Source organism: Medicago sativa, chromosome 3, assembly GCF_051527215.1.
Source record: "Medicago sativa cultivar Bolivia chromosome 3, Bolivia_mono, whole genome shotgun sequence".
Classification (NCBI taxonomy): Eukaryota; Viridiplantae; Streptophyta; class Magnoliopsida; order Fabales; family Fabaceae; genus Medicago; species Medicago sativa.
Window position 1 is genome coordinate 51,181,957 of NC_140751.1, and position 14,390 is coordinate 51,196,346.

At 34.8% G+C, this 14,390-nt stretch overlaps 1 protein-coding gene across 1 annotated transcript; it reads left to right on the forward strand.

The window, feature by feature from the left end:
- The first annotated feature begins 316 nt into the window (after positions 1 to 316).
- Positions 317 to 1,270, forward strand: LOC146938107 (uncharacterized). The gene has a single exon (XM_085749586.1). It carries the CDS (start codon positions 317 to 319, stop codon positions 1,268 to 1,270), a length of 954 nt encoding a protein of 317 aa, XP_085605712.1.
- The last annotated feature ends 13,120 nt before the right edge of the window (positions 1,271 to 14,390 follow it).

Genomic DNA, 14,390 nt, shown 5'->3' on the forward strand with positions numbered 1-14,390 from the left:
CAGGGGCTCACTTCGTCCATAATTTCACTATTAATAGTTTGATGAATTTACAGGATAAAGCTGGAATGAGCAGGTGGTTAGACAGGTATTTAGCGTGGATATTGCAGATAAAATACTTCATACGCCACTTATTTCTCAGGTCGAGGAAGATAGACTTATTTGGAAAGCAGAAAGGCACGGACGTTACTCTGTACGTAGTGCTTACAGGTTGTGTGTAACAGATTTAATTGATTCTTCCCATTTATGGCGTTCTGGGTATTGGTCTGGCATTTGGAACCTTAAAGTTCCACCGAAGGTTAAGAATTTAATTTGGCGTATGTGTCGAGGATGTTTACCGACGCGTGTTCGTCTGTTAGACAAAGGTGCCGTATGCCCCACTAATTGTTCTAGTTGTGACTCCATTCATGAGGATCTTTTGCATGTTTTCTTCTACTGTCCTTTTGCTATACAGGTATGGAACAGGACCGGTCTTTGGAGCTCGGTGCAATATGCTCTCACTCATACTACTTCAGCCACGGATGCTATCTTCTGTCTTTTAGAGAATTTGTCTGCTGAGTTATCTCAACGTCTGTCAACTGTTATGTGGAGCTTGTGGAAACATCGCAATCTTAAAGTTTGGGAAGATGTTACAGAAACAAGTGCGGTGGTTGTAGAGTGTGCTAGGAACATGGTTACGGACTGGCAACTAGCGAATGCGCCGGAAATTCTTGCATCCCACTCGCCTTCTCAGCATCCTTTGGCCGTGAATATGGGGACCTCCACCTCACACCACCGAAATAGAACATTGTGGCAGCCCCCTATGTCAGGTAGATATAAATGTAACATTGACGCAGCCTTTTCTTCTCATCTTAACCGCACAGGTATTGGTGTCTGTGTTCGCAACTCAGAATGTACGTTTGTTCTGGCTAAGACTTTTACATATCCTTGTACTGTTTCAGTAGATGTGGGTGAAGCTTTAGGGCTGCACGCTGCTTTACAATGGTTGAGTGATATGGTCATTGATAATGTGGACTTTGAAACAGACTCTAAGTTAACAGTTGATGCCTTCCAGTCTACTCGAAACGACTTGTCTGAATTTGGGTGTATCATTTCTTCCTGTCGTTCTTTGTTTCGCAATTTATTTTCTAACTCTAGGGTGGAGTTTGTTAGGCGACAAGCCAACACGGTGGCTCATACTCTTGCACGTGAGGCCACGTGTTCCGCTAGTTCCGCCGTTTATTATGAAATACCCAATTGTATTGAGACTCTTATTATCAATGAAATGCTATAAGCATGTTTCCTTCAAAAAAAAATGTATGTCAGACTCCTTTCTTGACATTTTATACGACTCCTTGATGTAAGATTTTATAAGATTGTTTATAAATAATGACATTTTATTATATTTATTTATTTAAAAAAACTGAACCACAAATAAAAATAATGAAAAAATAATTAATTAAACACTCAGCTCGTTACATTAGCCTTTTTGCATAGTCATATGCACTGATGATCCAAAATCAAAAAATCTTCAAATTATAAGAAGAATCTTCAAGACGTAGATCAAAACTTGTACAAATGGGAGGAGGTAAATACATATTAACCCTACGCGCGGGCACATGAATAGGATGTAGCAAAAGAGATGAAGTATTATAATGAAAGCACAGAGCATCGAATAATAACCATTATATATTAAAGCAAAACGTTCATATCATATTAGAGAGCATCACGTGGTTATCCAAGAGGTCCCTCCATTGAACACGGACAAGAAACAAATAACCTTCTCTAGAATCTTTTAGATGTCATTCAAGCCGAATTTGAGAACATTTCAGTTCATCAAAAGGTATGTGTGTGGCTAATGATCCTCCCATTGGTCGTCACCAGAGTTCAAAACATTCACCAACACACCATGATCCAACCAGAAGAGTAGGCCACCCCAAGAAGATTGAGAGTCTCATATCCCCACCGTAGATACCCATTAGCGTCACCAATTAAGGCACGGATTTGGAAAGGCAAGATGGTTGAAAACCTAGGGCTTCTCCAAGAAAGATCGCCAACAAATAGGCGGAAAGGAGTCAAGTCGAGTCGAACACATCTAAGCTCAACTCGATTGAATAAGAATTATTTTAACTCAAAACTCAAATCAAGTTCAAAACAAACCTCTTTATAACTCAAGTTTGACTCGTTTAAAGTTTACGAACAACTCGTTTCAACTCTTTTACTCAAATCACATATTCAAAAGTGAATTTTTATTGTCAAAAAAGTCGAAAAGTTTATACTTTTGGCCTTTTAATATTTTTTTAAAAGGAAAATATTGAAATAAAATAAAAACTATCACAATTATAAATTTGTTAAAAAAAACACAAATACAAAGTTGACATAAAAGATATATATATACACACACACAAACACACACACACACCTTTTATGAAGGTGTCTTATAGCAAGTTATTCTATGAGCATTTGTTAAAAGACACCAACTAATTTTTATGAAGGTGTCTTTTAGCAAAGTTATAACTAAAAAGTGGAAATCACATCTTGAGGTGTGGATTGTTAAAGGACAACTTCATGAGTGGCTTCTAGCTCCCTATATATATATATATATATATATATATATATATATATATATAGACACACACACACACACACACACACACACACACACATATATATATATATATATATATATATATATATATATATATGTATGTATGTATGTATACACATATATATGTGTGTGTATGTATACATATATATGTATGTATGTATGTATGTATGTATGTGTGTGTGTGTGTGTGTGTGTGTGTGTGTGTATATATATATATATATATATTAGTCAAACGACTAATATATAGCTGAGGTTCGGTTGATATCCTCAACTGCGTCATTTACAATTATCCCTATTAGCCAAACGCGTTGCAGAAAGATTCTAGATTCTGCTCAACAAATTGTTTGTATTTCATGAGTTTCCCACGTTGAGGGGGATCATGGCCCTCACGTTCGCCCCTCAGCTTCCTCATTCAAGTAATGGCCCATTGACGGAGTCATTGGTGTATATCTCATGATGAATGTTCTTGCTCTCTCATCTCATTTCTTACATAGTGGCGCTATAAACATTGAGTGTAGGTTTTCAGCCGTACGTAGATTCACAAAACAATATCTCTATATTATATTTTGATGATAACAAGACTAATAATAAAGGAACAATTTGTCTACATAGTGAGTCTATGACCATGTACGATAGTATAAGACAAATGAAAGAATAATGTCATCCTCTTGTGTTAATGTTATTAGTTGAATGTACATATACCCTTCATGTAATGTTAAAAGGTCATCGAGTACTGAAGATCATGCACCTAGCTCTGGTTTTTCTCAGAAGCTACCAAGATCTTCAAAGTACAAAGAAGTGATTTTCTCATATCTTATCAACAGAGATGTCACTTCAAGAACATTGAGATACAACAGATACTTGTACTTTGGAGTACAAATCCTTATAACTACTATATCTTTTATCATATTCTCCAACGATAGGATTCTTAATGTTATATAAAGAGTAACTGCTTACGTTGAGATTGTTGTTGTTGTTGCAATCAGTGGTGGTGTCTTAAAACACCACATCCTTCAATGTAAAGTCCAACAACCATGTGAGTGTTCAAAACACCACACTTAAAAGAAAAGGGTTATATTTTTATTTGATAAATCAAACGAAAAAACCAAGAACAATGATTTAGGAACTTAATGAAATATCCTCTCGAGTGAGAGTTATCTTGATCATTTTTGAATCAACAAAGAAGTCAAATTGCACATGAATTAAAACATGATATGTATTGTATATCCTCTCAATAGAGAGCTACCATCCTATCATAAGTTTGTATTACAATGATACAAACCCAACCTTACATTATAACCATACCCAGTAATGGAAACCAACGAAGGTCAAGAGTGTTTATAAACACTTAGGGTATATGCAGAGACTCTAGACATTGTTCCTCATTATCTTTGAGTAGACGAAGTAGACTTAGAAGTTAGACTCATTACTAGGTAAACTCTTCATGGTTATCCAGTCAGATAAGAAGTAGATATCATCATGTTTAGGCAATAGGAAACTGATGAGGTCGTCATGGTTGTGTCATCGAGTAAGTAATGTACATCTCATGGTCTTGTTACCGGGTTATGATAAGGGTAATGGACTCACTAGAATTGATGCTTTGTGAAATCTTGATGTGGATACCTTGAGTACTGTAATCGAGGATTATAATGGAAGAAGTCACCCTCGTTTTAGCTGGTAAAATCACTCTAGATAAGGTGTAACATATTAGCTATCAAGTAGACAATGAACCAGAATAAATCCACTGTGTTGCTCTCTCTCTCTCTCTCTCTCTCTCTCTCTCTCTCTCTCTCTCTCTCAATATGTATATGTGTGTGTGCGCGCACGCGTGTTTATGTCCAGTTCTTTATAGTTTAACTTCCACTTGTTTCTTTTGTTTTAAAAGGAAGTTAAATGTTTTGATAAAGAACATTTATCTTCAACCTTTTCTAAACAAGCTATCTTAAAGGAAATGGTTACTAGAAAAAGCTTTTAAAAACCTTGAAACCCAATTCAAACCTACATTTCTTGTGCTTCCACCCACCTTCATATTCTCTTAACTTGAGAAAGAATTGGTTCTACATCGCTCAACTGTCCTAGATAGAATTAGTAGATGTTTCACATAACACTTACAGCTTCTTGCATGCAGCTTAAGTAGGTGGATTGTTTTTGGGGATTGTATGTCAGAGGAAAGGTGAATCCTTTCGAGACTACATTGAAAAGTTCAAGAAAAAAGGTAATCCTATTAAAGGACATTGAAGACATGATGAAACAGTAATTGCATTGTCAAGGACTCTAGAAAGGAAAGAAGTTCCTACAAAGCATTAAGGTTATATACAGTAAGAAGAAAAAACTAGGGTCTGAGAAGAGAATCAAAAGACTGAAAAAAAAACAAAGAGGACAAGGGACAAACTTTAATGTATCGAGAGTACATCCCTTTAAACACCCCCATAAGAACATCATGGATGAGTGTTCCAATGTCGAGTTCAGGGATGAGTGACTGGAACTTCAAAAGAAGATATGAGATCACATCAAGATAGATAAATCCAATTATTATTTTATTTTGACTAACACGAGAGGTCCAATCCCACCACCCACTTGCGGCGGCACCATTTAAGCCAGAGCTTAGCTCTGAATGGAATCAAACCTGAGACCTTTAGAGGAGAAAACTCCAAGATTCCAAGCCAACCAGTAGGCCAACCTCAAATGAGTTGGATAAATCCAATTATTAAAGATTCACCGAAGTCATAGTCACAATACATAAGATTGTATCCAACTGAATTGATACAAAATAGGAAGTTTGGGCAATACACTTACGATAACTAAGATAGCGGGAGAGACTGCAAGCCTAGATAGAATTCCCCCTCATACGAGGAGGTTCGATACCACTAACGTCACAAAAAATAAAATAAAAACCAGTCTAATGATGAAGGCAACAAGAATCTACTATTGAGAGGATGTATAATCTAAAGGAATGTTTAATCCCAATGAGGACATACTAAGTTGCATGAACCCATGCGGAAAATTTTACACCACCTAGGTGATCTTATTGCTTATTGATGTAGAACCAGACCCGTCATTCAAAAGTGAAATTGTTTTCATGCTACCATATTTTGTAGCTTTACAAGGGAATAATAAGATTCATGTTATTTTATGAAGAGAAAACTATGGAGAATGATATGTCCTGCAGAAAGAAACGAGGTTAACATCATGAGAAAGAAAAAGTAGCCTCAATCGACACTTTACGAAGAGGATATGCTAAATGGAGTTCTAAACCAACACATCCTTCTATTGGTCATGGCCATGATGGAAAATTATGATGTCCATCACATTTTGATTAATCCGGAAGTTTGTGCGCCATAATGTACTTCAAACTGGTCCATTTTCTCAAAATTGTCTAGAACTTATTACCTTACAAGGGTTCAACTGTTCTCCCACCCGTTCCAAGGGTTACATTGATCTTCCAGTAACTTTTCGAAATAAAAATATAAGAAGGAATGTGAAAGCTTAGTTGGTAGTAATAAACAACAAACTCGTGTACAATTGCATCATCGGGCATCCCACATTTGTGCATTTTCTTACATAAAAAGATGAAGTAAGGACAATTGGATAAAATGTATAGGCGTTTCTCTCATGCTTCTTGTCTTCTTTGAAAAATTATAAGGGAGACGTTAAAACAAGCACAAAGAGCGAGCCTGGATGCTCATAAGAAACTAAAGAAGAGACTAACATCACCCCCACTTTTGACATGACCATTTTTATTTTGACGTGTGATCTGATCATAAGATCATCTCAAGATGAGGAAGATTAAAAAGCTTTGTCCTTGGAGGAAAGGAAAAGGTCAAAGTGGTTAGAGCCTGATGGGAAGTTCACTGAAGTCCAATTAAGGAAAAAACTCTCTAAGACTACCAAGAGTGGTGCCGATCTTCCAAGAGACAACAAGGGAACCTTACCATGTCTAATGTGGAACGTGAATCTGTTCGTGTGGACTCCTGTTGATATGCCAGAAATTGACCCAAAAGTATCATTCCACAAAAATTCCATCAAATATAATAAAATTTGGAGAATGTGTGTTGACTACTCCTAGATTAACTAGGATTGTCATAAGCACACTAACCCCTCCCTAAAATTGATGAAAAGATGAACAATTTGTTTGGAATAAAAAAAAAATCTTCATGGATGTGTATTCTAGTTATAACCAGATACACATGTACCAAAGTGATTTTGCAAAAAAAACTTCTATGATCAAAAATGACATTTATTGTTACAAAGTAATGTTTTTCAGCCTAAAGAACATCAGCAACACTTACACACAAATAATGAATAAATTTTCAATAAGAGACATGCTTGAAGACTATCTTGATGACGTGATCATAAAATACGAAGAGGATATAGATCGTAGAACCCACTTTGAAGAAGTGTTTAAGGAGGTCTGAAGATACATTATGATGCTTGGCCTTGAGAAGTGCATGTTTGGGGTTCAAACTAGGAAATTTTGGGGTTATTACCTCAGTAAACGAGGCATTGAAGTTAACCCAAAAAAAAATTAGGGTTATGATTGAAATGTCTAACCCTGAGTCCAAAAAAGTAATTCAGAAGATGAATGGAATGTTGACGAGCCTATCATTCACTAGATTAATACATGTGTTATCTAAACTACTAGTCCTCAATAGACCTAGGTGAGACCAAATATTAGCTCTATACTTATCTGTTCTGGAAAAGCCATCAGTGCAATGTTGGTCTGTGAAGTCGAAGATGGACATAAACATGTTTACTTAATAATTAAGGTAATGCATGGTTCAAAAACGAGATATCAAAAAAATAAAAAGATAGCATTGACACTAGCCACAACTACAAGGACATTCTTGGAATATTTTTTGCATACCAAATCATAGTCTGCACTGACCAGTCTATAAATGCAAGTATTCTTTAGACCCTACATAGTGGGATGGATGATAAAATTGGTTGCACAATTATAAGAGTTTGACATTTGGTAGAAATCCCATAAAGTATTGAAGGCACATGCATTGGATGAATTCATGCATAAATGACTCTAGATAATCTTGAGGTATCCTTCAACTGGACAGTATTAGTAGACACTTTCTCCAAAAAGATAAGGTTAATAGGGCCGGAATTCTCCTAAAAATGAGTAAGCACTAGTAATTGAGGTGCAATTAAAGTTCTCCTTCATCACATCTAACAACCATTTAATTAAGAAGCTTCCCTGGTCGGACTCATGATGGCATCAAAAATGGGAGCACAAGATATAATCATGAAGATGGATTCACATCTAATGGTATCTTGGAATAATAGGGAATTTTAAGATGGATATTCAACAGTGCTACAATATTTGGCATAGGTTAAAGATGGCATGACCAAGTTAATTAACATGAAGAAAAGCACATTCCTAGAAAATAAAACACAAGGCTTCATCTCATAAAATATAGCAATCTCAAAATATAATGGAAAAAAATATTCTTGTTATTCATGAGAATTTGGAGTCTTTGAGTATAGCTAAAATAATGGAACTAGTCTGAGATGGAAGAATATCTCAAACAAACACTTGGATGACATCGGCCATGGAGTACATTATGTCCAATCAATTTCTATAGGGCAATAAAATGAAATTGAAAATCAGAAGGCAAACATTCTCATACGTAATAATTATGAATCAGTTGTACTATAAACGATTTCCTAAACTGCTACTAAAAAGCCTCATGAAAGAAGAATATGGGTACTTCCACGAGGACATTCATGAAGGAACTGTCGGACAACATTTAGGCGTTAGAGATTTGGAAAAAGAAAGCATTAAGGGGAGGATATTATTGGTCGGTGATGAACAAAGACACAATGGACCGTCTGAAGAAAAGTGACAAACAATAGATGCACGGAGACCCACAAACCTAGCATCACCTATAGAGTTGAACATTCTTTCATCACCATGATTGTTTACGTGGTGAGATATCGATATTTTGTGTACATTTCTTTTGACACCGGGATAGTTGAAGTACTTCACCTAATGGATTAAGGTTAAGGCTCTGATAAAGATGATTGCCAGCAACATCCAATGATTTTTCAAAAGAAATATCTTAACCAAATTCAACATACTCGATGTTGTTATTACTAACAACAAAACTCGATTTATATACAATTGTTTCAACAAAATTAATGGCATAACTTAACATGCCACATAATTTTACTTTAGTAGAACATTCTCAGACTAATGGTTAGGATGAACCTACCAGTAGAGTCATACTGGGGAAACATCTTTCCATCTCACGTATGGATTAGAAGCCACCATTTTCATAAAAATTTAGGAACTAATCTTATGGACTTCATATTCTCCCACCAAAAAAAAGATAATGAAAAGGATCTACTAAGCCATCATAAGAAAAGTCATCATTAAAAAATGATGGAATTTAATTACAACATGAAGATCCAACTAAGATAGTTAAAGGTCAGAGACAAAGTTGTGAGACGAATCCACATCAAATAGAATAACAACCTACAACGGAAGTTTGCCCCTAACTAGGAAGGTGCCCCTAACTACGAAGGATCATACAAGATTTCACCAACCACCAAGAATGGAGCGTGCTTGCTAGAAATCCTCTTTGGTGATCCCATTCTCATAACTTGGAATACATGCAAACTTAATAAGCCTGTGTTTGGTGTACCGGTGGGAATGAACAAAACTCGGTTTGCATAGAAGCTACAATTTGGAGCTTCTGCTTTTTCACGACAGATTTGCTTTGGTAATTGTGCCTACTGTGGTTTTGGTCTTTACAAAGCTATACCAAACACACTATAAGTATTACAGTTAGAACAAAGGCATTTAATTCCCAAAAATCAAAGTGTGTGAGAGAGACTTTGTTATGAATAATATATTGGTTGTCATATGTTTTCATGTATTTTAGTTTGTTCCCTTTAATAAATAACCGTCTTAGGCCTCCCTATGGGGTCATTACAAGTCTAATCTAAGAGAACCACCAAAATAAAGTGTGAACCTTGGGGTCGAAAATGTAGGAAAGAGAAGATAAAGACCATCTTTCCTGAGAGGAAAGAATATAGTCTACTTGTAAATGACATGAACCTATAAGGATTGTAGGTAGGATGATCCACGAATCTCATTTTGTGGATAGCCACCACAAATAAGAAGGATTCCCTAAACCATCTACCTATTTGTCAACATTCGAAAAGGAGTACGGCATAATCCCTTCTATGGCCCTGACTACATTATGTCTCTCAACCAACAAACTTTCCCTCTCCTCCTTCAAGTCTACGAGCTCCTCTAAATCCTTCTCCAAGACCACAACTTCCTTCTTAGGTCGACATTCCTTCAGGGTCATCGCTGGATATTGACTAACCTCCAACAACTCTTGCAAAAGTTCTTCCACGAATCCCTCTTCAAAGGTTTTCTCCTACCCCCAAGGTCATCACCTGCTCCTCCAACTCTTTGATAATCACATCCTTTTTTGCTAAATCTTACTCGTCCTTGGACAACATTGTCTACATGCCTATAACATTTTAAATCTTTGATTATTTATTCAACAGGTCACATTCTAGCTTCCTTTATTCAACAAGTCCCTATTTCTCTACTTTAAGTCGGGTCTTTTGAGATTGAAGCTTTTGATCCTCAGAGCTAATTTATCCATCAGCTGCATCAGGGAAATATTCAAGGAGATAAAATTATACACATAATGGATATACTCAACAATGTCTTCTCAAGGCACACATAACTTGGGGATGTGACGATAAAGGTTTAGTTAAAGGCCGCCAATATTCTTTAGTTACTTGATAAAACCACCCAACTGCCAATATTTCTCCATTGTCATCATCCCCCTCTTTAACAAGGTAGTTGACTTTCCTTTGTTTTTCCTTCTTTATCTGGGTTTGTCATCAATGATCGTAGCGATCCCAACAGATGTAGATCCATGAACCACCCCATTGACATTGAACGTCAAGGTCGAGAAGCCTGAAGTCCCGGAGACAGAAGATATGATAATATGAAAAGTATGTGAGATGGACTCCAAGTTATATTCCTTGAACTTACTCTAAAATTTTAGTGAAGACATGTTATTTTCAAGGACAAAAAGAAAGTGGCGAGAAAATGAAGACATTACAAGTTACAAACTTTAAACATTCATAAAAAGGAAATAACAAACCCAACAGGTTTTAGCCCAATCCTTATCCTGAAAACTTATCACGTGCACGATTCTAGTATCATTATGACCGTCCCCGACTTTTCGTTGTCTAGTCTTCTTACCAAAATAAGTTTATTCGTCAAACTTCTTAAAAAATTCTCGAAACCAGGCCACATGACTTTATTTCAGCTTCGTTAATTGACCATCTCAGTGAACATATCCTTTTGTCTCTTCAAAAAAAGTGTTTCTCAATAAAACAACAAAACTTGGTGGAGAACTAGCAGGAATGGTTCCCCTTGTTGTCTCGAATAGGGGGAACCATCGTCATCTGTACAAACAATGCGACCATAGACCATCGTCGGTGTTAACGATTCATTGATGGAAAACTAGAAATTGAAACCTATTTCCAATCAACGACTTAGGGGGGGACTAGTACTATCAATAACAAAGGTCCAATATAACAAAAAATAAAACTCACCACCATCACAAGAAGAGATCAGGAAAAATCACCATTTCATTAGCATGAAAACACAATGTGAGGACGAAACAAAAATAGTAACCTATCAATAAAACAACGACAATAATGGGGGAACAAATAACACTGTGAAATGGATGAACTCTTGCCAATGAAGAAGTAGCAGTGGTAGTGAATAAGGAATTCCAAGCGCAAAATCGCAACCACATATTCAAAATTTTGACGATTGAAGTCTATGCGATGAAGAAATTTCATGGAAATATGGTGAGGGAAAAAGAAGAAGAAGATGCGGGGAAAGTTAAGAAAAAAAAAATGAGATCTATTTCGTCGCCTTTTTATCGTAAAAGAATATAGTGTTTAGACAAAAACCAAATTATTCAAATCCTACGATCATGATAAATTCAAATTTTCAAAGTCTTAATTTGATGGTCCTGACCAGACCCTTGTATCGACTCCACATTACCATAATCCTAAGGGTGCCATATCGAAGGTTGATGATTGTTTCTTTTATTGATACAAACATCAAAATTGAGCATGCGATCCTTGACCAATGAAATAGGGCCTAGGCACCACACGTCAAAATCTCACCTTTGCTAAGTAATCGCCAACACCTTTCACCAACCTCAAGGCCCATCAAGACAAATTGGACAACGGTTCTTGCAAATATTAGGACTCAAAGGGGTTTGCAAGAGATTTTTTTTAGGGAAGGTTTGCAAGAGATTTACAATTAGATTAAAATGAATTTCATGATGTCCGCTCACAATGATAATCACTCGCCTAAAACTCTAAGGATGGTCCATTTTTCTTGTGTTTGTAGACCTTTAACATGGTGGAAACGACCTATATATCATAAGAGAAGTTAGTTAAAGAGCCGCTCAATAAGGTATGGAAAAATAAAATGTTTTTCACAATAAAGACCTACACCTGGAAACTTCACCAACATAGTAAGATCACAGGCTCCCAAGAGTTCACTTCACCTTTAGAAGAAACGACCTCAAAGGCCGAGGAAAAGAACAAACCATTACTTATAAAATAAAGGTCGATAACTAGCCACCATCTGACTCAGTCAGCTAAAGGCTTGGGGGATAATTGCTCTGGACTAGACCAAGGTCCAATACCTCAATAGATCATAGCATCCCAGGTCTTTAGCTAATACACACACCATCATGTGTTGATGCCCTAGAAAACCGTTGAATCAGGACCGTTCAAAAATTATAGACCGTCCAAAAGTGGATCCAATGTTGTTTTATCTTCATATGTTGATAGGTGACCAACGAGATAATTTTCATGTCTAGGGTTTTTCCTCTAAAAACTATAATCTAACCATTATAAAGGTTAACTCATAGTCGCTACTCGAGTACACACTTTTATAACCTAAAACCTCACATAACTATTGTTGCATTCTTACTTGACTATCAAAGTATTTAAAAGTACACCCCTTAGGATGAGATGTTATTCGACGTCTACTGCTCTCACTCGTCTGCGACCATATAGGCCACCAACCTTAAGTTTGGATATACACACACAAAATACTCATAATTAAATGAACAGAATTTAAAGACAAACATTATATCTTCTTATAAAAAAAACAGTAATTTCTCTTTCTTAATGATTGAAAGTTGATTTTAAAAAAACTATCTTTATTGTTGACAAATTAAAATTAAAAATTGTTTTCTCCTTTTGTCAAAAAAAAATTGTTTTCTCCTAATTTTTTTCTTTGTTGAATCAACTATTTTCTCTTTATTATTTTTGAAGGATATTTTCTCTTTATTATTATACATTGGACAAAAAACTCGTATATGTAGATATCATGTTGTAGTACTTCCACCGTCACATAATAAGATATATTTGTCCAAAAAAATGTCTAATATAGACCTCTAAAAAATTATCAAATGATGGTCATTTACCACTTTTAGTAAGAAATTAATTTTATAACAATAAAATGGAGAATATCGGTAATATATTATTAAATTTATTAAAAATAATATGATTGATCGCCTTCTTTTCTAATGTGTGCAAATTAGTAAATTTTTATTGAAGTAATTCGCTTTGGATTTACCATCTAATTTATACTAAGTTCGTCTTCGTGAGCTTAGCTCAATTGATATGGACAATGCATAAAATATGCAAGGTCCGAGGTTCAAACCTCAGCCACCACAAAAAAAAAATACTAAGTTCATCAACTTCAAGTTATTAATTTTGTCAAAAAAAAAAACTTCAAGTTATTAATATTAATTTCAACTTTACATCTATGATAATGAGAATCAACAAATGATTAATAAAGTTAATTTGGTTTGTCAAAAAAAAAAACTTAATTTGGTTAAGATATTATTATTACTATTCAATTTTTATATTTATTTTTAGACAAACGTTTCTCTTCAATTTATTATTTATCATTAATTTGTTCAAAATGACCTAACAGCTCTGTAGAGAAGAGAGTATTCTCCTTTTTTTCTTGGGTAATAAAATCCTCCTTCTAATACATCATTAATAAGCACTATTTTTTTTAGAGAAAATAAATATAATAATAATAATAATAATAATAATAATAATAATAATAATAAATTACTCATGATCACTATCCATTTATAGTATATTAGCAGAAAGACATATACTAACATGTTCATATATCATTTAACTAAAGATAGTTAGTTACAATTTTCCTATAATTTTGATGTAGATCTAGCTTTCGATTTAAATATTAAAAAATTTAGCTGTTAAAGGTGCCAAAAAAATTTATAATTCTAAAACAAAAATAATTAATAAACTCATTTCATTTTTTGTGAAAATATGGGCTTATTTCTAAAATTTTATTTTTCTTTGAAAAAAATGTTGAGTATATAGAGGGATTATTTCTGGAAAATTATAGACAGAGGTGTTTTTTTTTATTTAAGTTATGACATGATATCTATTTACCCATGTGGCCTTAAAAAAAATTAATTATACAGTGGACGTGCCACATATGCTAACGTACATAGTCAAAAAAAAAAAAAATTAATTATACAATGGATGTGCCACATATGCTAACGTACATAGTCAGATAACATCAGGGTTGAAATTCAAAAATTCTTCTAATGCCACATATGCTAACGTACATAGAGTTTTTTTTTTTTTTTTTACAATATCATAGTTTTTTTTTTTTTTGACAAAACAATATCATAGTTGATGATAGTGGCTTTGTGTGAGAAAAGTGCATTGGGAATTTTATTTA